The 26,010-nt window shown below is 43.0% G+C and overlaps 2 protein-coding genes across 5 annotated transcripts in view; both read right to left on the bottom strand.

Annotated features, from left to right (window-relative positions):
- rab11fip3 (RAB11 family interacting protein 3) overlaps positions 1-20,228 on the bottom strand; it is a 102,571-nt gene extending 82,343 nt beyond the window's left edge. The window contains exon 1 of one of the 4 annotated variants that reach the window (XM_062964192.1): positions 18,870-20,228. In XM_062964192.1, the coding sequence (XP_062820262.1) occupies positions 18,870-19,748 (879 nt within the window). In that variant the 5' untranslated portion in view covers positions 19,749-20,228. The remainder of the gene's footprint in view (positions 1-18,869) is intronic. The other 3 variants (XM_062964194.1, XM_062964193.1, XM_062964195.1) reach the window with 3 other exon arrangements.
- On the bottom strand, positions 19,832-24,420 carry LOC134294223 (trichohyalin-like). Its single transcript, XM_062964578.1, has 3 exons — positions 22,324-24,420; positions 19,880-22,292; positions 19,832-19,836 (listed from the first exon to the last, which is right to left on the bottom strand). The coding sequence occupies exons 1-3, from the start codon at positions 24,418-24,420 to the stop codon at positions 19,832-19,834; spliced, it is 4,515 nt and encodes a 1,504-aa protein (XP_062820648.1).
- Between the last annotated feature and the right edge of the window lie 1,590 nt (positions 24,421-26,010).

Below are 26,010 nucleotides of genomic sequence, written 5' to 3'. Positions count from 1 at the left end.
CTGTTTTTCTTTGAAATACAGCAAATATTCAAAAACATTTAACCTACTGATGCCTCAAAATAATGTCATTGGGATCTATTTTCATTTTGAAATTGACCAGTAGCTGCTGCATTTCCCACACTCGGCTTATACTTGAGTCAATAAGTTCCCCCAGTTTTTTTTGGTAAAATTAGGTGCCTCAGCTTATATTAGGGTCGGCTTATACTTGGTACTCATAACACTACTATGTCAAAAAATATTATAGTTGGTCCTCTGTATCTATGGATTCTCCATCCAATGGCCCTTTGAAGGCAACCGTAAGGCTGATGTGGCCCTCAATGAAAATGGAGTTGGACATATTGAGTCTGGACTAAAGGATAACAACAAACTAAAGGTTAGTCTCAGGCTTGTCTCCGATTGTTCTACTTTCCACCCACCACAAAATAGCTAAGTTCAGGATGGGCTCCAGCTGAGAATGGATGGCTTTGGAGGGGATTGAGGTCTCCTAATACAGGATAACAACTGTTTTCATTCTGTCACGGGGGAAATAAGACATTTAATGGGTGGATATCCTGACCCCAGAAGATCTCCATGAAAACGTCTCCAAAAGAACTGGATAAAGGTGCCATCGCAACAGCAGCTTCATTCATCCTGTTGACTAGCACAGCCAGGAAGCCAGGGACGAAAGTCAGTTATTACGAGCCATTGCTTTTAGCCCAGAGCAAGTGTCTGTTCTACCCAATCATAACCAATTAATTAATCATTAAAAATGGCCTCTAGAAGTCCTATCCAGTTACAGGAAAGGCTAGTTAGACGAGCAGCAAAAACAAATGCCCGTATCCTTTGAAGTGTTCACCATCCAACATGAGAATGATAGGTTTTTGCATGATAGGCGGATTCTGCAGTGAAAACACGATCTAAACATCCTTGTAAAATACGGTAGAGATGCTGTATCCCATAGATAGATAGATAGATAGATAGATAGATAGATAGATAGATAGATAGATAGGATGGGTAGGTGGATGGATAGATTGAAGGATAGATGGAAGGATGGAATAATAGAAGGATAGATGGTAGAGAGACTGGTAGATAATGGATGGATGGATGGATGGATAGATAGATAGATAGAATGGGTAGGTGGATGGATAGATTGAAGGATAGATGGAAGGATAGAATAATAGAAGGATAGATGGTAGAAAGACTGGTAGATAATGGATGGATGGATGGATAGATAGATAGATAGATAGATAGATAGATAGATAGATAGATAGGGTAGGTGGATGGATAGATTGAAGGATAGAATAATAGAAGGATAGATGGTAGAGAGACTGGTAGATAATGGATGGATGGATGGATGGATGGATGGATAGATAGATAGATAGATAGATAGATAGATAGATAGATAGATAGATAGAATGGGTAGGGGGATGGATAGATTGAAGGATAGATGGAAGGATAGAATAATAGGATAGATGGTAGAGAGACTGGTAGATAATGGACGGATGGATGGATGGAAGAATAGATAGATAGATAGATAGATAGATAGATAGATAGATAGATAGATAGATAGATAGGATGGGTAGGTGGATGGATAAATGAAAGGATAGATGGAAGGATGGAATAATAGAAGGATAGATGGCCCGAAACCCTCGCTGGCCCGAAACCCTCGCTGGCCCGAAACCCAACAGGAACATTCCTAATCTATTTTTTTTTAAAATGGCTTTCTCCAACAATATAGGGCTGACAAAACACTCAAAGTGCCACAAAAACATTTATTTATTTATTACAAGGGTTGAATGAAAAGTAATGCCTCCACCTTCGTTTCTTGGGTTTGGATGGGAATATTTTAATAAATCAAACGCAGAAATCATCCTCTTTAACGACAACTATTCACTTTTCCATATCAGCACCAGACCATTGGATACATTTCTGCCAACGATGAACAAGTTTTCTGAAGCCGTCACAGAAGAAGTCGACACTCTGTTTCCTCAACCGGCGTCTCACAGTTCTCTCAACATCTGATAGCCAAGCAAAGCAATAATGTAACTCACATGTTCTTGTGAAATGCCGATTATTATGCTTGAAATTTTTCTCTGAGTGATACAATGATCGTCCTGAATCAATCTGTCAACCTTATGCTTGTGAAACCTGGTGGTTGCTGTCACAGGACGTCCAACTCTTTGTTTGTCACGCAAGTCAGATGTTCCCACCTCGACATCTTTAAACTTACTCGCCCAACGACGCACAGGACTCACATCAACACAATCACCATAAACAGCTTGCATTCTCTCAGGAATCTCCTTTGGGGTGACACCTTCTGCTGTCAAGAATTCAATGACTGCACATTGCTTAAGTGGCATTGACCGACCGTCTGCTCAGGGTTCCATACTTCGCACTTTGACAACACAACCGTTCAATGCTTAGGCTTCTCCGTCTGCGCAGGGTTCCATACTTCACACTTTAACAACACAACCATTCAATGCTAAGGCTTCTCCATCTGCACAGGGTTCCATACTTCACACTTTAACAACACAACCGTTCAATGCTAAGGCTTCTCCATCTGCGCAGGGTTCCATACTTCGCCCTTTAACAACACAACCGTTCAATGCTAAGGCTTCCCCGTCTGCGCAGGGTTCCATACTTCGCACTTTAACAACACAACCGTCCAATGCTAAGGCTTCCCCGTCTGCGCAGGGTTCCATACTTCGCCCTTTAACAACACAACCGTTCAATGCTAAGGCTTCCCCGTCTGCGCAGGGTTCCATACTTCGCACTTTAACAACACAACCGTTCAATGCTCAGGCTTCCCGCCAAATGGAACTGTAGAGGAGAGTCTACTGAACAAGCCAGGACCTGCCACAGACCAGTTGAGGATTTACGAAGGTGGAGGCATTACTTTTCATTCAACCTCTATGTATATTCCAGAGAATTGTTAATGCAATTTTTTTTGTCTCTAGGTGAAGGCTTCCATTACTCTGCCTGGGCCTGAGCAAACTGAAAAGGGATTCTAGATTAAATGGAAAAATAGAGAACTCCAGAGAAACCTGACCCGGAGGGTGGTCGGCAAAGACGCATTTGAGAGCGGGCGTCCTGTGAAGCAAGGCAAACCTCCCCACTCCTGAATGGAGGGCTTCACCATATGGATTTGGCTCGGCCCTTAAGAAAGCAATGGTATGCTTTCCGTGAAAGCCGAAACAGGAAGGAATGGGTAGAACGGGAGCCAAAGTCGACAATCAAGACGGATGAAGACCGAGACCAACTCCCTTCACTCAAAAAGCCGACTGTATATTGAAAAAGACGTTTGGGCTGGAGTTGTGCCAACACAAAGAAAAGTTCGTCTTGCCTACATGTTGCCTTTTCTACCACAGGATCTGGTCCCAGATTATATGCTTTGAACCCAATTATACGAGTCTCCACTGGAATCAGATCCTGGATATAAGGCAACGTAGAAGGGGCCGCAGTCTCCAAAAAGTAATGTTTCCAGAAATTTAGTCCGTGCATCACCATTTCAATAGAAAGGCATCGAACACAGGAACATGCAGCCATAGGCACATGTCCCAACAAACATGAATTACTGTATATACTCGAGTATAAGCCTAGTTTTTCAGCTCTTTTTTTAGGACTAAAAAAGCCCGCCTTGGCTTATACTCGGGTGATGATCCTGGTTGGCTTATATTTGGGTCAGCTTATACTTGAGAATATATGGTACATTTATTATTTTTCTCTATTATTATTGGTATTATTACATTTATTATTTTATTCTATTATTATTTCATTTATTATTGTACTATATTATTTTTGCTACTATTATATTATTTTACATTCTTCTTCTTCTTCTTCTTATTATTATTATTGTATGACACAGCAAACAAAAAGACATATGCTGGAACACTTCCCAAGTGTCTAGGACTGTGTGATGTATTATTATTATTATTATTATTATTATTATTATTATTATTATTATTTTATTATGACACAGCAAACAAGATAGATATGCTGGATTTCGTATCACAAAATCACAAGTCGAACACTTCCCAAGTGTCTAGGACTATTATTATTATTATTATTATTATTATTATTATTATTATTATTATTATTATTATTATTATTTTATTATGACACAGCAAACAAGATAGACATGCTGGATTTCGTATCACAAAATCACAAGTCGAACACTTCCCAAGTGTCTAGGACTGTGTGATGTATTTTCGGATGATGCTGCAGATCCCAGTAGGGTGGCCTTTTGCAGTTGGCAGATCGTAATTTTGTCAATGCCTATTGTTTCCAAATGCTGGCTGAGATCTTTTGGCACGGCACCCAGTGTGCCCATCACCACCGGGACCACCTGCACTGGTTTCTGCCAGAGTTGTCTTATAATAATAACAACAATAATAATAATAATAATAATACATTTATTATTTCACTCTGATCTTATTATTGTTATTATTATTATTATTATTATTATTATTATTATTATTATTATTATTATTATTACATTTATTATTTTACTCTATTTATTATTACATGTATTATTTTCCTGTATTTATTATTATTATTACATGTACAGTAGAGTCTCACTTATCCAACATAAACAGGCTGGCAGAAGGTTGGATAAGCGAATATGTTGGATAATAAGGAGGGATTAAGGAAAAGCCTATTCAACATCAAATTAGGTTATGATTTTACAAATGAAGCACCAAAACATCATGTTATACAACAAATTTGTCAGAAAAAGTAGTTCAATACACAGTAATGCTATGCAGTAATTACTGTATTTACGAATTTAGCACCAAAATATCATGATGTATTGAAAACATTGACTACAAAATGCGTTGGATAATCCAGAACGTTGGATAAGCGAGTGTTGGATAAGTGAGACTCTACTGTATATATATGTGTGTGTGTGTGTGTGTGTGTGTGTGTGTGTGTGTGGTGGGTCATATGAAAAGAGAAAGTAACTCTCCAAGGTGGGGACTTGAACCTGGATCTCCGCAGACCCGCACCTCACACAAAATAATACATTTGATACTGGCCATCCCACAAAGTCATAGAGGAATCCAAATCGCATCCATCAACACGTGGCAAGAGGCAGTATCTTTACTTCAGTTCAAAAGATCAAACAGGGCAACAATATATACACAAGTCTCTCTGAATTCACTCAGAGCTGTAATACAGGTGGACCACCAACTAATGCAGCTGTGAAAAGCCTTTCCCTTTTGTTCTGCTTAATACAGATCTAAGAATGAGTAATTGTTGCTCATCAGGAGGAGGTGGAGAACTTTTGGCACGCATTTGGACGAAAGTATTTTTGTTTCAACCGCCGCCTCCGTCTCTGAAGCTCCAGGAACAAACCGCCCTCGAATAATTCGGTTACCGGTTCTCAAGCTGTTCCAGTTCCCAGGCGGAGGAGAGAGAAAGCGGGAGTCCGTGTTATGACTGTACGACAACATTGCAGAACCGTTGGCAAGGGACCTCCAATGAGTCATAACAAACCATGGCTGTGCAATCACCCTCCCACCCCTACACACACTTTACACGCATGACTGATCTTTCCCACATCGCTACACCAAGTCATTTACTAAATTTAAACCTCAATTGAAAATAAAAAACAGAAAGAATGTGGACTGAACACATGTATTCTCTGTCCTCGTATTCAACCTCTAGGATCATACTCAGGAGTGACCAAAACAACAATACAGATTGTGTATTATGTGACTCTAACATTTAGTTAGACTGTGTTTTTTATTGATAATGTGAGGATTTGTAAAGAGGCACCATGACGAGAAAGGGCATGTGTCGACAGCTGATTGGCTGAGCCAGCCAGGAGCCAGAATTCTGATTGGCTGCTCTCTCTAGAGTTTTAACTGCCACTTTCACCTCGGAGAGTGAAGAGAGCGCTGACTGGAAATAGTCTGGAATATGCTGAACTTCGGCACAGATCTTTTCATCCATTACTATCTAATTTTAGGTCCCCCAAAATAAATGATCTTCTGACAATCCTCTTGTAAGGGCAAGAAAGATCCACCATAATCAGAGTAAGCCTTTTTATCCTGAAGAGAGCGCTGACTGGAAATAGTCTGGAATATGCTGAACTTCGACACAGATAGTTTCATCCATTACTATCTAATTTTAGGTCCCCCAACAGAAATGATCTTCTGACAGTCCTCTTGCAAGGACAAGAAAGATCCACCACAATCAGAGTAAGCCTTTTTATCCTGAAGAGAGCGCTGACTGGAAATAGTCTGGAATATGCTGAACTTGGACACAGATATTTACATCCATTACTATCTAATTTTAGGTCCCCCAACAGAAATGATCTTCTGACAATCCTCTTGTAAGGGCAAGAAAGATCCACCATAATCAGAGTAAGCCTTTTTATCCTGAAGAGAGCGCTGACTGGAAATAGTCTGGAATATGCTGAACTTCGACACAGATATTTACATCCATTACTATCTAATTTTAGGTCCCCCTACAGAAATGATCTTCTGACAATCCTCTTGCAAGGACAAGAAAGATCCACCATAATCAGAGTAAGCCTTTTTATCCTGAAGAGAGTGCTGACTGGAAATAGTCTGGAATATGCTGAACTTCGGCACAGATATTTTCATCCATTACTATCTAATTTTAGGTCCCCCAACAGAAATGATCTTCTGACAGTCCTCTTGCAAGGACAAGAAAGATCCACCACAATCAGAGTAAGCCTTTTTATCCTGAAGAGAGCGCTGACTGGAAATAGTCTGGAATATGCTGAACTTCGACACAGATATTTACATCCATTACTATCTAATTTTAGGTCCCCCAACAAAAATTGCAAGGACAAGAAAGATCCACCATAATCAGAGTAAGCCTTTTTATCTTGAAGAGAGCGCTGACTGGAAATAGTCTGGAATATGCTGAACTTCAACATAGATATTTTCATCCATTACTATCTAATTTTAGGTCCCCCAACAAAAATGATCTTCTGACAGTCCTCTTGCAAGGACAAGAAAGATCCACTATAATCAGAGTAAGCCTTTTTATCCTGAAAGCTATCAAGAAAAGAGCATATTTCCTGAAAGAAGAATCAGGAAAATAAGATTTTGACGGCAAACAGAAGGTCAGCTGCTGTCCTCCCATCCTTTTTGCCTTGTTTTTATTTCTGTTGCACTTTGAAATGGTCATATGACTGGTCAAATAAATAAATAAATTATTATTATTATTATTATTATTATTACTACCTCGGAGAGTGAAGAGAGTGCTGACTGGAAATAGTCTGAAAGGAAATGGCTGCTAACTAATTTTTAACTACAGTAGAGTCTCACATCCAACACTTGCTTATCCAATGTCCTGGTTTATCCAACGCCTTTTTGTAGTCAATGTTTTCAATACATCGTGATATTTTGGTGCTAAATTCATAAATACACTAATTACTACATAGCATTACTGCGTATTGAACTACCTTTTCTGTCAAATTTGTTGTATAACATGATGTTTTGGCGCTTAATTTGTAAAATCATAACCTAATTTGATGTTTAATAGGCTTTTTCTTAATCTTTCTTTATTATCCAACATATTCGCTTATCCAACATTCTGCCGGCCCATTTATGTTGGATAAGTGAGACTCTACTGTATATGTAGGCACTGAATTTGTTGCCATTTGTTGTAAGTCGCCCTAAATCCCTTCGGGTGAGAAGGGCGGGATATAAATATTGGAAATAAATAAATAAACTCTCCGAAGCCTTATTCTTTATAAGGCAAGTGAAGCATATTTAAAGACTGTTTAAAGGGATTGTTTATTCCCCCTGTTCTCTGTGTGAATTCAGAAAGACTGCTGCATATATCGTTGCCCTGTTTGATCTTTTGAGATAGCAGCCAATCGGAATTCTGGCTCCTGGCTGGCTCAGCCAATCAGCTGTCAACACATGTCCTTTCCAGTAAACCACCAACAGACCAAAACTTCTTTCTCCTACTTTCCACCGATATATAAACCTCGCTTGTCTAGTTTCCAATATCCCTCACAACCTCTGCCACAGATGTGGGCAAAACGTCAGGAGAGAATGCTTCTGGAACATGGACATACAGCCCAGAAAATGTACAGCAACCCACTGAATTGTATGCCAATGCAATACCAGATGGCTGTTTGGGTTGCTTGCACAGTCCAGCCAGGCCTGAACACAAATCTCCTTTGTTGTTTATTTTCTAAAAACAAGACTGAACTGAACTGGAAAGTCTCGTTAATTTCTTGTCCTTTCAAGTCGAGGCTTTCGCTGCCAGAATCCAATGGCAAGGATAACACAATGCTGCTGTTGACTTTACGAGGAGGAGGAGGAGGGCACTCCAAAAGAGGAGAAGGCCACGACTGTGCTTACACTTACACGCGCAAATAACACACACACACACTTCAGACTGAGTCTTGAGCAAACTACTGTTCTGGCTAAAACCGCAGCCACAGAAATGAATAGCTTCGACCCAGTTTCCTCTTCCCTGAACTATGCAGCAAACTCATGTTTTCACGATGGTGTTTTTCCTGATTGAAAGGAAGCAGCATAACGCTCTTTGGAATTTGCACAATCCCATCCACTGCCTCTCCCATAACCCTTTCCTATTCTTTCTATGGCACACATAGGAATTGATCAGCAACTGGAACATACTGGAGAGAGCGGTATGGGGAGTAGACATGTCCAAAAAATCGTTTTGAATCGTATATCGGAATTATTTCGGATTGTTCTCGCTTTTTGATACGCATTCCGAGACATTGTCTCACAGCGCAACCAGCAATGTACAGTAGAGTCTCACTTATCCAACACTCGCTTATCCAACGTTCTGGATTATCCAACGCATTTTTGTAGTCAATGTTTTCAATATATTGTGATATTTTGGTGATAAATTCGCAAATACAGTAATTACTACATAGCATTACTGCGTATTGAACTACTTTTTCTGTCATATTTGTTGTATAACATGATGCCTTGGTGCTTAATTTGTAAAATCATAACCTAATTTGATGTTTAATAGGCTTTTCCTTCATCCCTCCTTATTATCCAAGCTATTCGCTTATCCAAAGTTCTGCCAGCCCACTTATGTTGGATAAGTGAGACTCTACTGTATTAGTAGAATTGTCAACCTAGCAAAAATTGATCCAAATGGAAGCAAAGGCAGAATCATAGAGTTGGAAGAAGCCCCCAAAGGTCATCAAGTCCAACCCCCTTCTGCTTTCATGCAGAAAAAGCACCATCAAAGCAAACCTGGCAGACTTCTAAAGACAATTGTTTCAAAGGTCTTGACCCCACTTTGGCTTTTGCCAAGATAATTGTTAATGTGGGATTTGTGTATTGATAGTGTTTAAATGCAATTTGTGCCATGCTTGTATTGCAACTGATTGCATCATCCAGAATGTACCATAGTGTGGAAAGAGTTAATTGCCAAGAAGCTATGACGACCTTGATGTGTGGCTGGAACTAGGGAGTATCCAGACACAAGTGTTTGTGAAAAACGATTGCATCAGTTCAGTTGAGTTGAGTTCTGTCTGCCTAGAGTTCAAGTCAAGTTCTGTTGGAGAATAGAGCAGTCCTGTGTTTGTCTGTTGTCTGCAAGTCTGTTTGTGTTGATTATTGCTGCATACAGTAAAACTTTGTAAATAGTTTTACCAACGTCTCTGAGTGTCTCTTCGTTCTGCGTTCCATTGCTTCCATCCAACTACTGCTGTGCTGCAAATACTCTGACAATAATAACCAGGAACATAGGGAGGAGATTTATGGGACACAGCCCATATGGTGAATATAACACCCCCAGTATGCAGGTCATCACCCCCATCCACCCCACTGAATCCCAGTTTCAGACTGGGGAAAAAACGGACATAGCTTGGAGAGTAGGCATGTCCGATCGATGGTAAAAGTGTTTCAATTCTTGTTTCTAAAGTAGAGGGCGCTGGCGCTTCGATATAGAAAGTATTTCCGATTTTTTCACCCAAAGATTTCGGATATTTCTGAAAATTTGTAATTATTCTAAATGTTTCTAAAATGGTGGATGCGCATGCGCAATCACCCCAAAAAAAAAAAAAAAGGAACCCGAGGGGGGGGGGGGGGACACTTTTACAGGCTCTCCCGCCCTCATTTCTTGAGCTATCCTCATCAAATTTGCAAATAAGATCCCATTCAAGGTAGGTTGCAGAAACAAAATAATTTTAAAAATATTTTTAAAAATATATTTAAAAAAAATTGGGGGGAGGAAAAATTAACGAAACATTAAGAGACAATTAGAGTATGGGCCAACAATGGTTCGAATTACATTGCTGGTTGCGCTGTGAGACAATGTCTCGCAATGCGTATCAAAAAGCGAGAACAATCCGAAATAATTCCGATATACGATTCAAAACTATTTTTTGGACATGTCTATTGGAGAGTATCCAAGGCAGAACGACTAGACGGGAGATGATATTAAACACACATATACCATGTGTCAACCATCCAACAATGTTAAACTAAAGATCTGGGTACCTCCTTTCATGTTAAACGAAAGATCTGGGTAGGGAAATTGTGTTGCTTTGATCAGGATGATTTTGGGTTAAGATAACAGCGACACAAAGGAGCAGGTCTGCTGAGCGCATATCTCCCGGCCACCCGTCCGTGTGGAAACGAGCCACAAAGGAAAGAGGCAAGTAAGCAGATTTGGGAGCCAATCCAGCTGGAGAAACACATTCTCCCCTGATTCAGGCCACAGAGAGCAGCTGAAACTGCAGAGCAGAATGGGTTGCCGTAATGAAGTACGAATTTTGGTTTACAGACGTTATGTTTAATTGTGTGTTTATGTTTAAAATGGGTAAGTATTACAGTTATTGCATCTCAGCACTCAGTCTGGTTGCCATGGAGAAGTAGGCGGAGCCAACAGCCGTTTAGTTGAAAAGTGCAGAGTTTAAAAAAGAGAGTCAGTCTGTGCTCTGAGGAGGCACAGGGAAGATTGATTCCAGGTTGATGGGATCAAAGAGACTCAATTGTTCGTTTTGAGTCGGTTTAAAATAGGTTTGGTGACTTATTTAATGTAGTCTGTGTCCTGGAAAGGCACAGAGAATCTGTGATAGTATATCACAGGGGTGACTGTGGTTTGAAGTCACTGGACAGTCCAAGTTTCAGACTTTGGGAACTAATCCCAGCGGGACTCACAGAGATCCATTGAAGTAACGGTTTAAAAGTAGCAGAGGAAGAAGTTTTAACTACTGTACCTTAAGTAAAAGAAGTGATACTTTAGAGCAGGGGTCCCCAAACTAAGGCCCGGGGGCCGGATGCGGCCCTCCAAGGTCATTTACCTGGCCCCCACCCTCAATTTTATAATACATTTTTATATCAGTTTTTATAATATAATATAATATATTGTATATACATATAATACTGATAAAAATATTATAATGTTATACAATATAATAATAATACTATATAATAATATTAATTATATGTTAATTATATTACATATAGTATTGCAGTATAGTTCAATATAGTAATGTATAATGCTAATATTGTGCTATGCTAATAATATATTGTATGTACATACAGCTGCTCTGAGTCCCCTTCAGGGTAAGATGGGTGGGATATAAATGTAGTAAATAAATGTAGTAAGTAAATAAATAATTAATTTTAGACTTAGGCTCACCCAAATTCTGAAATGACTTGAAGGCACACAACAACAACAAACAACAATCCTAATTAACTTGACTATCTCATTGGCCAGTAGCAAGCCCATACTTTCCATTGAAGTCCTGATAGGTTTATGTTGGTTAAGATTGTTTTCATTTTTAAATATTGTATTGTTCTTTCATTGTTGTTGTTGTTGTTTTGCACTACAAATAAGACATGTGCAGTGTGCATAGGAATTGGTTCGTTTTTTTTTTTTTCAAATGATAATTCGGCCCCTCCACAGTCTGAAGGATTGTAGACCGGCCCTTTGCTTTAAAAGTTTGAGGACCCCTGCTTTAGAGAGTTGATTCATCTCATTCTAGTATTGTAACTGTTAATAAGAATACCTCTAAGTGAGAAACAACATTGTAACCACTAAGCTTTGTGCCTGAATAAACTTGTTATTGTTCTTCCAACATCTAAGCCAGGGGTCCCCAAAATAAGGCCCGGGGGCCGGATGCGGCCCTCCAAGGTCATTTACCTGGCCCCCGCCCTCATTTATAATATGATATTTTTATATCAGTTTTAATTATATAATATATTGTATATACATATGATATTGATAATAATATCATTTTATACAATATAATACTAATAATAATACCATATAATAATATTAATTATATGTTATATATTGCATATAATGTTACAGTATAGTGGTATAGTTCAATATAGTAATATATAATGCTAATATTTTCTATGCTAATAATATAATATATTGTATGTACATACAGCTGCTCTGAGTTCCCTTCGGAGTGAGAAGGGTGGGATATACAGTAGAGTCTTACTTATCCAACATAAACAGGCCAGCAGAACGTTGGATAAGCGAATATGTTGGATAATAAAGAAGGATTAAGGAAAAACCTATTAAACATCAAATTAGGTTAAGATTTTACAAATTAAGCACCAATACATCATTTTAGACAACAAATTTGACAGAAAAAGTAGTTCAATACGCAGTAATGCTATGTAGTAATTGCTGTATTTATGAATTTAGCACCGAAATATCACGATGTATTGAAAACATTGACTACAAAAATGTGTTGGATAATCCAGAACGTTGGATAAGTGAGTGTTGGATAAGTGAGACTCTACTGTAAATGTAATAAATAAATGTAGTAAATGAATAAATAAATAATTTTGGACTTAGGCTCGCCCAAAGTCTGAAATGACTTGAAGACACACAACAACAACAACAATCCTAATTCACTTGACTATCTCATTGGCCAGAAGCAGGTCCACACTTCCTATTGAAATCCTGATAGGTTTATGTTGGTTAAAATTATTTTCATTTTTAAATATTGTATTGGTCTTTCATTGTTATTGTTGTTGTTTTGCACTACAAATAAGACATGTGCAGTGTGCATAGGAACTTTTTTTTTTCAAATGATAATTCGGCCCCTCCACAGTCTGAAGGATTGTGGACCGGCCCTTTGCTTTAAAAGTTTGGGGACCCCTGATTTAGAGAGTTGATTCATCTCATTCTAGTATTGTAACTGTTAATAAGAATACCTCTAAGTGAGAAACAACATTGTAACCACTAAGCTTTGTGCCTGAATAAACTTGTTATAGTTCTTCCAACATCTAAGCCTCTGTCGCATATATTCTAAACCAAGTTAGAATATACCATCTAGACCAGGGGTCCTCAAACTTTTTAAGCAGGGGGCCGGTCCACTATCCTTCAGACTGTGGAGGGGCCGAATTATCATTTGGAGAAAAAAAACCCAAATAAATTCCGGTACACACTGCACATGTCTTCTTTGTAGTGCAAAACAACAACAACAAAAGTACAATACAATGTTTAGAAATGAAAACAATAGTTAACAACATAAACCTATCAGGATTTCAATGGGAAGTGTGGGCCTGCTTCTGGCCAATGAGATAGTCAAGTGAATTAGGATTGTTGTTGTTGTTGTGTGCCTTCAAGTCATTTCAGACTTTGGGCGAGCCTAAGTCTACAATTATTTATTTATTCATTTACTACATTATTTATTACATTTATATCCTGACCTTCTCACTCCAGAGCAACTGTATGTACATACAATATATTATATTATTAGCATATCACAATATTAGCATTATATATTACTACTAGCTGTGCCCGGCCACGCATTGCTGTGGTGAAGTCTAGTGGAATGGGAAATAAAGTATTGAGGAATTGGTGGTAGTTAAGGTAAAGGGTAAAGGTTTCCCCGGACATTAAGTCCATTATAAATGGGTTATATAGCTGTGTGGAAGGGCCTTGAGTCTACACTGCCATATAATCCAGTTAAAATCAGATAATCTGTATTTTATAGGCAGTGTGGAAGAGGCCTAAGTGAGGCCTAACTCTGCCTGTCCCCTGGGCTGAGTGGGTTGCTAGGAGACCAAGTGGGCGGAGCTTAGCCTTCTAACTGGCAGCAATTGGTTAAAAACAATTCTTTCTCTCCCTCTAATTAGGATTTTATTTTTGTTTTCTTTTTGTTGTATGAACGTAGAGGCATGGATGAGGGGTTGTGCTGCCAAGTTTAGTGTTTCTGGGATGTGTAGTTTTGTTGTTTTGTCCTAGGCCGAAATTTCATTACCCTTTTATATATATAGATATTGAACTATACCACTATACCAGGGGTCCCCAAACTAAGGCCCGGGGGCCGGATGCGGCCCTCCAAGGTCATTTACCTGGCCCCCGCCCTCATTTATAATATAATATTTTTATATCAGTTTTAATAATATAATATGTTGTATATACATATGATATTGATAATAATATTATCATTTTATACAATATAATACTAATAATAATACCATATAATAATATTAATTATATGTTATATATTACATATAATATTACAGTATAGTTCAATATAGCAATATATAATGCTAATATTGCACTATGCTAATAATATAATATATTGTATGTACATATAGCTGCTCTGAGTCCCCTTTGGGGTGAGAAGGGCGGGATATAAATATAGTAAATAAATGTAGTAAATGAATAAATAAATAATTTTAGACTTAGGCTCCCCAAGAGTCTGAAATGACTTAAAGGCACACAACAAGAACAATCCTAATTAACCTGACTATCTCATTGGCCAGAAGCAGGCCCACACTTCCTATTGAAATCCTGATAGGTTTATGTTGGTTAAAATTGTTTTGATTTTTAAATATTGTATTGTTCTTTCATTGTTATTGTTGTTGTTGTTTTGCAATACAAATAAGATATATGCAGTGTGCATAGGAATTTGTTCGTTTTGTTTTTTTCAAATGATAATTCGGCCCCTCCACAGTCTGAAGGATTGTGGACCGGCCCTTTGTTTTAAAAGTTTGAGGACCCCTGCACTATACTGTAATATTATATGTAATATATAACATATAATTAATATTATTATATGGTATTATTATTAGTATTATATTGTATAACATTATAATATTATTATCAATATCATATGTATATACAATATATTATATTATTTAAAATGATATAAAAATATTCTATTATAAATGAGGGCGGGGGCCAGGTAAATGACCTTGGAGGGCCGCATCCGGCCCCCGGGCCTTAGTTTGGGGACCCCTGATCTAAAGTAAAGAAGAAGAGAAAAAAAGTAAAAGGTCTCCTCCCTGAGTCTTTGGTGGTTGCATCTTTCCAAATTGGTGTTAGTAGTTATAAATTCCATTCCATCACACCACCTTTAATATGGCTGGGAGCACAAAGCCTTGCTAACATGTAGGGCAGCATCTTCCATCATCCCCAACATTGGCTACAGCAAGAGGAAGTTCGTAGGAAAACACAAGAGAGAAGGAGATATTCTTGGAAGCTTTTAGACCAAGCCTGGGCCAACTTCGGCCTTCCCTCCAGGTGTTTTGGACTACAACTCCCACAATTCCTAACAGCATTATTCCACAGATACATAAACCACCCTTGCATGGCTCCTTCCTACCTACGGGGATCCTCTGCTGCCCACCTTGAATAGCACTGAACAGCCTTGCAGCTTCAAACACAGGCTGCTTCCCATTATACAGGGTGTTTGAAAAAGAACTCCCTAGTTTTAATGTAATTTACATCTATATATATAAAAGAGTGATGGCATCACGGCGACCCACAAAACAACAAAACTACAGGCCCCCCAACCTCGAAATTTGACAACACAACCCATCATCCACGCCTCTAGGTTGATACAACAAAAAGAAAAGAAAAATAAAGTCCTAATTAGAGGGAGAGCAATAATTGTTTTTATCCAATTGCTGCCAGTTTAGAGGGCTAATCTCTGCCCACTTGGTCTCCTAGCAACCAACTCAGCCAAGGCACAGCCAGGGTTCAGTTAGGGGACAGGCAGATTTAGGCCTCACTTAGGCTTCTTCCACAGATTATCTAATTTGCACTGGATTATATGGCAGTGTAGATTCAAGGCCCTTCCACACAGCTATATAACCCATTTATAATCTTATATTATCTGTTTTGAACTGGATTATCTTGACTCCACACTGCCATATAATCCACTTCAGTGTGCATTTTATACAGCTGTGAAGAAGGGGCCTCAAATAATCCAGTTCTGAGCAGATAATATAAGATTATCAATATACAATATACAATTCCTCAATACTTTATTTCCCATACCACCATACTTCGCCACAGCAATGTGTGGCCGGGCACAGCTAGTTATTAATGTAATTTACATTAATGTAATTTACATTAAAACTAGGGAGTTCTTTTTCAAACACCCTGCATTTTCCATAGCAACAGACTACGTCACACCAACACGTGGCCAAGCACAGCTAGAAATGTTCCAGACAGGAAACAACCAGAGCCAGCTAATAACACCTCCCAATAAAGGATTCCCCCTCAGAGTCATTGTTATTATTACAAATGATTTCTAATTAAGAGAAGATCCTGGGCCAATTTCAGCTTATCCAACACTCGCTTATCCAATGTTCTGGATTATCCAACACATTTTTGTAGTCAATGTTTTCAATATATCGTGATATTTTGGTGCTAAATTTGTAAATACAGTAATTACTGCATAGCATTACTGCGTATTGAACTACAGTAGAGTCTCACTTATCCAACACTCACTTATCCAACGTTCTGGATTATCCAACACATTTTTGTAGTCAATGTTTTCAATATATGGTGATATTTTGGTGCTAAATTCATAAATACACTAATTACTACATAGCATTACTGCATATTGAACTACTTTTTCTGTCAAAATTGCTGTATAACATGATGTTTTGGCGCTTAATTTGTAAAATCATAACCTAATTTGATGTTTAATAGGCTTTTCCTTAATCCCTCCTTATTATCCAAGATATTCGCTTATCCAAGCTTCTGCTGGCCTGTTTATGTTGGATAAGTGAGACTCTACTGTATTATTATTACAAATGATTTCTAGTTAAGAGAAGGTCCTGGGCCAACTTCAGCCCTCCGTCCAGGTGTTTTGGACTTCAATTACAGTAGAGTCTCGCTTATCCAACGTTCTGGATTATCCAACGCATTTTTGTAGTCAATGTTTTCAATACATCATATTTTGGTGCTAAATTCGTAAATACAGTAATTACAACATAATATTACTGCGTATTGAACTACTTTTTCTGTCAAAATTATTGTATAACATGATGTTTTGGTGCTTATTTGTAAAATCATAACCTCATTTGATGTTTAATAGGCTTCTCCTTAATCCCTCCTTATTATCCAACATATGCGCTTATCCAACGTTCTGTCGGCCTGTTTATGTTGGATAAGTGAGACTCTACTGTATATATATATGTGTGTGTGTGTGTATGTGTGTGCATAATTCCCATGGACTAAACAACAAAACCACTGGACCAGGAAACAACCAGAGCCAGCTAATAACACCTCTCAACAAAGGATTCCCCCTCAGAGTCATTATTATTATTACAAATGATTTTACATTAAAAACAACAAAACCACTGGACCAGGAAACAACCAGAGCCAGCTAATAACACCTCTCAACAAAGGATTCCCCCTCAGAGTCATTATTATTATTACAAATGATTTTACATTAAAAACAACAAAACCACTGGACCAGGAAACAACCAGAGCCAGCTAGTAACACCTCCCAACAAAGGATTCCCCCTCAGAGTCATTATTATTATTACAAATGATTTTACATTAAACAACAAAACCACTGGACCAGGAAACAACCAGAGCCAGCTAATAACACCTCTCAACAAAGGATTCCCCCTCAGAGTCATTATTATTATTACAAATGATTTTACATTAAAAACAACAAAACCACTGGACCAGGAAACAACCAGAGCCAGCTAATAACACCTCTCAACAAAGGATTCCCCCTCAGAGTCATTATTATTATTACAAATGATTTTACATTAAACAACAAAACCACTGGACCAGGAAACAACCAGAGCCAGCTAATAACACCTCTCAACAAAGGATTCCCCCTCAGAGTCATTATTATTATTACAAATGATTTTACATTAAACAACAAAACCACTGGACCAGGAAACAACCAGAGCCAGCTAGTAACACCTCCCAACAAAGGATTCCCCCTCAGAGTCATTATTATTATTACAAATGATTTTACATTAAAAACAACAAAACCACTGGACCAGGAAACAACCAGAGCCAGCTAGTAACACCTCCCAACAAAGGATTCCCCCTCAGAGTCATTATTATTATTACAAATGATTTTACATTAAAAACAACAAAACCACTGGACCAGGAAACAACCAGAGCCAGCTAGTAACACCTCCCAACAAAGGATTCCCCCTCAGAGTCATTATTATTATTACAAATGATTTTACATTAAAAACAACAAAACCACTGGACCAGGAAACAACCAGAGCCAGCTAATAACACCTCTCAACAAAGGATTCCCCCTCAGAGTCATTATTATTATTACAAATGATTTTACATTAAAAACAACAAAACCACTGGACCAGGAAACAACCAGAGCCAGCTAGTAACACCTCCCAACAAAGGATTCCCCCTCAGAATCATTATTATTATTACAAATGATTTTACATTATTATTATTATTACAAATGATATTACAAATAATAGTTAAGAGAAGGTCCTGGGCCAACTTCAGCCCTCCGTCCAGGTATTTTGGACCCCAGTTACTACAATTCCTAACAGTCTACCAGCTGGAGGGAATACCAAGGGTCAGGGATTCTGGGAGTTGGAGGCCTCCTCAACCTGCACCAGGCCTGCAACTCCCAGAATCCCTGACCATTGAAGAAGCAGATCCATATCCAGAAGTGTGAAAATATTCCCATGGGGCCTTACCTGCTCTGCTCCATAGACGGTGGCAAATTGAACAAACTCCTCGATGCGGACGAAACCATCTCCATCCCGGTCCAGGGCCTCGAAGACGGACCGCAGCCAAGGAGCCTCCTCCGGAGAAGGAGAAGCCTGGCCCTCATCCCGGCCAAAGTCAAGGCCAGGGTCTTCAGGGAAGAGGTCCACCCCGGAGCCCGGTTGTGGGCTCTTTCGCCGCCGCCGGCCCCTCCGCCTCCGCCGCTCCGTGGCTTCCCGGCTCACGTCCTGCTCCTCCACGTCCTCCTCAAGGCCTCCTCCACCTGGTTGCAAACCCTGAGCATCCACCAAGCTGAAGGAGGAGGCCACCACCCGCAGCTCCTCGTCCTCCTCTTCCTTCAAGGCCGGGCCCAACTTCCTATCCACAGCCAAGGAGTCCATTTGCTGATGGTGGACCTCCAAGGCTTCCTCCTCCAGTCTTTCCTTCAAGGCTGAGCTTAGCCTCCAATCCACAGCCAAGGAGGGTTGCAGCTCCTTCTGCTGATGCTCAACACCTGGGTCCTGGGCCTCCCAATCCACAGCCAAGAGGTCTAACTCCTGATGCTCAACACCTGGCTCCTGGCTCTCCAGGCCTTCCTCACCTTCTTCTCCAGGCATTGGCTTCAAGGCTGAGCTCAGCCTCCAATTCACACCCAAAAAGGGGTGCAGGTCTTCCTGTTGATGTTCAATACTTGCTTCTTGGGCCTCTGAGCCTTCCTCTTGTTCTTTCTTCTCCATCCTTTGCTTCAAGGTTGAGCTCAGCCTCCAATCCAGAGCCAAAGAGTCCTCCTGATACTGGACACTTGTCTCCTGGGCCTCCAAGTTTTCCTCTGGGCCTTGCTTCAAGGCTGAGTTCAGCCTCCAATCCATAACCAAAGAGTCCTGCTGATGGTGGACACTTGTCTCCTGGGCCTCCAAGTCTTTCTCTTGTTCTTTCTTCTCCAAAATGGAGCTCAGCCTCCAATCCACAACCAAAGAGTCCTCCTGCTGATGGTGGACACTTGTCTCCTGGGTCTCTAAGTCTTCCTCTGGGCCTTGCTTCAAGGCTGAGTTCAGCCTCCAATCCACAACCAAAGAGTCCTCCTGCTGATGGTGGACACTTGTCTCCTGGGCCTCCAAGTCTTCTTCTGGGCCTTGCTTCAAGGCTGAGCTCAGCCTCCAATCCACAACCAAAGAGTCCTCCTGCTGATGGTGGACACTTGTCTCCTGGCCCTCCAAGTCTTCCTCTGGGCCTTGCTTCAAGGCTGAGCTCAGCCTCCAATCCACAACCAAAGAGTCCTCCTGCTGATGGTGGACACTTGTCTCCTGGGCCTCCAAGTCTTCCTCTGGGCCTTGCTTCAAGGCAGAGCTCAGCCTCCAATCCAGGGCCAAAGAGTCCTCCTGTTGATGGTGGACACTTGTCTCCTGGGTCTCTAAGTCTTCCTCTGGGCCTTGCTTCAAGGCTGAGCTCAGCCTCCAATCCACAACCAAAGAGTCCTCCTGCTGATGGTGGACACTTGTCTCCTGGGCCTCCAAGTCTTCCTCTGGGCCTTGCTTCAAGGCTGAGCTCAGCCTCCAATCCAGGGCCAAAGAGTCCTCCTGTTGATGGTGGACACTTGTCTCCTGGGTCTCTAAGTCTTCCTCTTCTCCTTCTTCCTCTGGGCCTTGCTTCAAGGCTGAGTTCAGCCTCCAATCCACAACCAAAGAGTCCTCCTGCTGATGGTGGACACTTGTCTCCTGGGCCTCCAAGTCTTCATCTGGGCCTTGCTTCAAGGCTGAGTTCAGCCTCCAATCCACAACCAAAGAGTCCTCCTGCTGATGGTGGACACTTGTCTCCTGGGCCTCCAAGTCTTCTTCTGGGCCTTGCTTCAAGGCTGAGCTCAGCCTCCAATCCACAACCAAAGAGTCCTCCTGCTGATGGTGGACACTTGTCTCCTGGCCCTCCAAGTCTTCCTCTGGGCCTTGCTTCAAGGCTGAGCTCAGCCTCCAATCCACAACCAAAGAGTCCTCCTGCTGATGGTGGACACTTGTCTCCTGGGCCTCCAAGTCTTCCTCTGGGCCTTGCTTCAAGGCAGAGCTCAGCCTCCAATCCAGGGCCAAAGAGTCCTCCTGTTGATGGTGGACACTTGTCTCCTGGGTCTCTAAGTCTTCCTCTGGGCCTTGCTTCAAGGCTGAGCTCAGCCTCCAATCCACAACCAAAGAGTCCTCCTGCTGATGGTGGACACTTGTCTCCTGGGCCTCCAAGTCTTCCTCTGGGCCTTGCTTCAAGGCTGAGCTCAGCCTCCAATCCAGGGCCAAAGAGTCCTCCTGTTGATGGTGGACACTTGTCTCCTGGGTCTCTAAGTCTTCCTCTTCTCCTTCTTCCTCTGGGCCTTGCTTCAAGGCTGAGTTCAGCCTCCAATCCACAACCAAAGAGTCCTCCTGCTGATGGTGGACACTTGTCTCCTGGGCCTCCAAGTCTTCATCTGGGCCTTGCTTCAAGGCTGAGTTCAGCCTCCAATCCACAACCAAAGAGTCCTCCTGCTGATGGTGGACACTTGTCTCCTGGGCCTCCAAGTCTTCTTCTGGGCCTTGCTTCAAGGCTGAGCTCAGCCTCCAATCCACAACCAAAGAGTCCTCCTGCTGATGGTGGACACTTGTCTCCTGGCCCTCCAAGTCTTCTTCTGGGCCTTGCTTCAAGGTTGAGCTCAGCCTCCAATCCAGGGCCACAGAGTCATGCTGATGGTGGACACTTGTCTCCTGGGCCGCCAAGTCTTCTTCTGGGCCTTGCTTCAAGGTTGAGCTCAGCCTCCAATCCAGGGCCACAGAGTCATGCTGATGGTGGACACTTGTCTCCTGGGCCGCCAAGTCTTTCTCTTGTTCTTCTTCCTCTGGGCCTTGCTTCAAGGTTGAGCTCAGCCTCCAATCCACAACCAAAGAGTCCTCCTGCTGATGGTGGACACTTGTCTCCTGGGCCTCCAAGTCTTCCTCTGGGCCTTGCTTCAAGGCTGAGCTCAGCCTCCAATCCAGGGCCAAAGAGTCCTCCTGTTGATGGTGGACACTTGTCTCCTGGGTCTCTAAGTCTTCCTCTTCTCCTTCTTCCTCTGGGCCTTGCTTCAAGGCTGAGTTCAGCCTCCAATCCACAACCAAAGAGTCCTCCTGCTGATGGTGGACACTTGTCTCCTGGGCCTCCAAGTCTTCATCTGGGCCTTGCTTCAAGGCTGAGTTCAGCCTCCAATCCACAACCAAAGAGTCCTCCTGCTGATGGTGGACACTTGTCTCCTGGGCCTCCAAGTCTTCTTCTGGGCCTTGCTTCAAGGCTGAGCTCAGCCTCCAATCCACAACCAAAGAGTCCTCCTGCTGATGGTGGACACTTGTCTCCTGGCCCTCCAAGTCTTCCTCTGGGCCTTGCTTCAAGGCTGAGCTCAGCCTCCAATCCACAACCAAAGAGTCCTCCTGCTGATGGTGGACACTTGTCTCCTGGGGCCTCCAAGTCTTCCTCTGGGCCTTGCTTCAAGGCAGAGCTCAGCCTCCAATCCAGGGCCAAAGAGTCCTCCTGTTGATGGTGGACACTTGTCTCCTGGGTCTCTAAGTCTTCCTCTGGGCCTTGCTTCAAGGCTGAGCTCAGCCTCCAATCCACAACCAAAGAGTCCTCCTGCTGATGGTGGACACTTGTCTCCTGGGCCTCCAAGTCTTCCTCTGGGCCTTGCTTCAAGGCTGAGCTCAGCCTCCAATCCAGGGCCAAAGAGTCCTCCTGTTGATGGTGGACACTTGTCTCCTGGGTCTCTAAGTCTTCCTCTTCTCCTTCTTCCTCTGGGCCTTGCTTCAAGGCTGAGTTCAGCCTCCAATCCACAACCAAAGAGTCCTCCTGCTGATGGTGGACACTTGTCTCCTGGGCCTCCAAGTCTTCATCTGGGCCTTGCTTCAAGGCTGAGTTCAGCCTCCAATCCACAACCAAAGAGTCCTCCTGCTGATGGTGGACACTTGTCTCCTGGGCCTCCAAGTCTTCTTCTGGGCCTTGCTTCAAGGCTGAGCTCAGCCTCCAATCCACAACCAAAGAGTCCTCCTGCTGATGGTGGACACTTGTCTCCTGGCCCTCCAAGTCTTCTTCTGGGCCTTGCTTCAAGGTTGAGCTCAGCCTCCAATCCAGGGCCACAGAGTCATGCTGATGGTGGACACTTGTCTCCTGGGCCGCCAAGTCTTCTTCTGGGCCTTGCTTCAAGGTTGAGCTCAGCCTCCAATCCAGGGCCACAGAGTCATGCTGATGGTGGACACTTGTCTCCTGGGCCGCCAAGTCTTTCTCTTGTTCTTCTTCCTCTGGGCCTTGCTTCAAGGTTGAGCTCAGCCTCCAATCCACAACCAAAGAGTCCTCCTGCTGATGGTGGACACTTGTCTCCTGGGCCTCCAAGTCTTCCTCTTGTTCTTTCTTCTCCAAGGTGGAGCTCAGCCTCCAATCCACAGCCAAAGAGTGGTGCAGGTCTTCCTGTTGATGCTGGGCACCTGGCTCCTGGGCCTCTGAGCCTTCTTCCTGCTCTTCTTCCTCCGGCCTTTGCTTCATCCTCCAATCCAGAGGCAAAGAGTCCTTCTGCTGATGCTGGGCCTCCAAGCCTTCCTCCTCCGGCCTTTGCTTCAAGGCTAAGCTCAGCCTCCAATCCACAACCAAAGAGTCTTCCTTCTGATGTTCGGTGCTTGGCTGCTGGGCCTCTGAGCCTTCCTCCTCTGTCCTTTGCTTCAAGGAGTCCTGCTGATGCTCGGTGCTTGGCTGCTGGACCTCCGAGCCTTCCTCCTCTGTCCTTTGCTTCAAGCAGTCCTTCTGCTGATGCTCAGCGCTTGGCTGCTGGGCCTCTGATCCTTCTTCCTGCTGTTCTTCTTCCTCTTTTTCTGGCCTTTGCTTCAAGGCTGAGCTCAGCTTCCAGTCAACAACCAAAGAGTCCTTCTGCTGATGCTTGGTGCTTGGCTGCTGGGCCTCTGAGCCTTCCTCCTGCTGTTCTTCTTCCTCTTTTTCTGGCCTTTGCTTCGAGGCTGAGCTCAGCCTCCAATCCACAACCAAAGATTCCGGCTGATGCTTGGCGCTTGGCTGCTGGGCCTCTGAGCCTTCCTCCTGCTGTTCTTCTTCCTCTTTTTCTGGCCTTTGCTTCAAGGCTGAGCTCAGCCTCCAATCCACAACCAAAGAGTCCTGCTGATGCTCGGCGTTTGGCTGCTGGGCCTCTGAGCCTTCCTCCTCTGTCCTTTGCTTCAAGGAGTCCTGCTGATGCTGGGTGCTTGGCTGCTGGGCCTCTGAACCTTCTTCCTGCTCTTCTTCCTCCTCCTCCTCCTCCGGCCTTTGCTTCGAGGCTGAGCTCAGCCTCCAATCCCCAGCCAAGGTGTCATCCTCCTGCTGATGCTCGGCGCTTGGCTGCTGGGTCTCCAAGCCTCCCACCTGCTCTTCCTTGAAGAAGAGGCCTTCCTCCTGGCCTGCCTTCCTCCTCCTCCTCCTCCTCCTCCCGGGGTGCAGCATCTGCACCAGGTCCAGCCGGGGCTCCTGGAGGAGGAGGAGGCTCCGCGTGGCCTCCAAGCCCAGCAGAGGGTCTCGATGGGGGGCCATCCCGGGACCGGGCAGAGTCCTGAGCAGATCCGGCTCCATTTTCATCAGAGAGGCACCGGAGGGGTCCCCTTAGATAAGAACCAGGAGGAGGAGCGGAGGGGGGTGGCGGAGGGGATGCTGCATTGGAAGGAGACGCGGGTTTGAGTCCAGGATGAGGGTGGAAGGAAGGGGGTCTCAGGGCAGAACCCGAAGGGCCTTCGACCCCGTTGGTGGTGATGGTGGTGCAAAGACTCAGGCAGTCTGAGTGGAGAGCGGCCTGTCGTCCTGCCTCCCTTCTTCCTTCAAAAAGAAGAAGCCATTGTTGGGAAGGCAAAGCGGAGGCCTTGTGACGGAGCCTCGGATGAGCTTCGAGAAGAAATCCCAAAGGATGAAGAAGGTGATGAAGGAAGGTTCCTGGAGGAAGGAGGGGGAGGAAGGAAGGAAGGAAGGAAAGAGGGATGAATGGATGGATGGATGGGAGGGAGGGAGGGAGGGAGGGAGGAGGGAAGGAAGGAAGGAAAGAAGGAAGGAGGGAAGGAAGGAGGGAAGGAAGGGAGGAAAGAAGGAAGGAGGGAAGAAAGGAAGGAAGGAAGGAGGGAAGGAAAGAGAAAGGGAAGGAAGGGAGGAAGGAAAGAAGGAAGGAAGGAAGGAAGGAAAGAAGGAAGGAGGGAAGGAAGGAAGGAAGGAAGGAAGGAAAGAAGGAAGGAAAAGAAGGGATGAAGGAAAAAAGGAAGGAGAGAAGAAGGAAGGAAAGAAGGAAAGAGGGAAGGAAGGAAAGAAGGAAGGAGAGAAGGAAGGAAAGGAAGGAAGGAAAGAGGGAAGGAAGGAAAGAAGGAAGGAAGGAAGGAAGGAAAGAAGGAAGGAGGGAAGGGAAGGAAGGAAGGAAGGAAGGAAGGAAAGAAGGAAGGAAAGAAGGAAGGAAGGAAGGAAGGAAGAAGAGAAGGAGGGAAGGAAGGAAGGAAGGAAGGAAGGAAGGAAGGAAGGAAGGAAAGAAGGAAGGAAAGAAGGGATGAAGGAAAAAAGGAAGGAGAGAAGGAAGGAAAGAAGGAAGGAAAGAGGGAAGGAAGGAAAGAAGGAAGGAAGGGATGAAGGAAAAAAGGAAGGAGAGAAGGAAGGAAAGGAAGGAAGGAAAGAGGGAAGGAGGAAAGAAGGAAGGAGAGAAGGGAAAGGAATGAAGGGATGAAGGAGGGAAGGAAGAAAGAAAGATGGAAGGAAGGAAGGAGGGAAGGAAAGAGAAAGGGAAGGAAGGGAAGGGAGGAAGGGAGGAGGGAAGGAAGGAAGGAAGGAAGGGAAGAAGGAAGGAGGGAAGAAAGGAAAGAAGGAAGGAAGGAGGGAAGGAAAGAGAAAGGGAAGGGAGGAGGGAGGAAGGAAGGAAGGAAGGAAGGAGGAAGGAAGGAAGGAAGGAAGGGAAGAAGGGATGAAGAAAAAAAGGAAGGAGAGAAGGAAGGAAGGAAGGAAGGAAGGAAGGAAGGAAAGAGGAAGGAGAGAAGGGAAGGAATGAAGGGATGAAGGAGGGAAGGAAGAAAGAAAGATGGAAGGAAGGAAGGGAAGGAAGGAGAAAGGGAAGGAAGGATGAAGGAAGGAAGGAAGGAAGGAAGGAAAGAAAAAGGG

This window comes from Anolis carolinensis, unplaced genomic scaffold (assembly GCF_035594765.1).
Source record: "Anolis carolinensis isolate JA03-04 unplaced genomic scaffold, rAnoCar3.1.pri scaffold_13, whole genome shotgun sequence".
Taxonomy (NCBI): domain Eukaryota; kingdom Metazoa; phylum Chordata; class Lepidosauria; order Squamata; family Dactyloidae; genus Anolis; species Anolis carolinensis.
The sequence above is the reverse complement of the archived record's forward strand: the minus strand, read 5'-3'. Positions and strand labels throughout refer to the sequence as shown.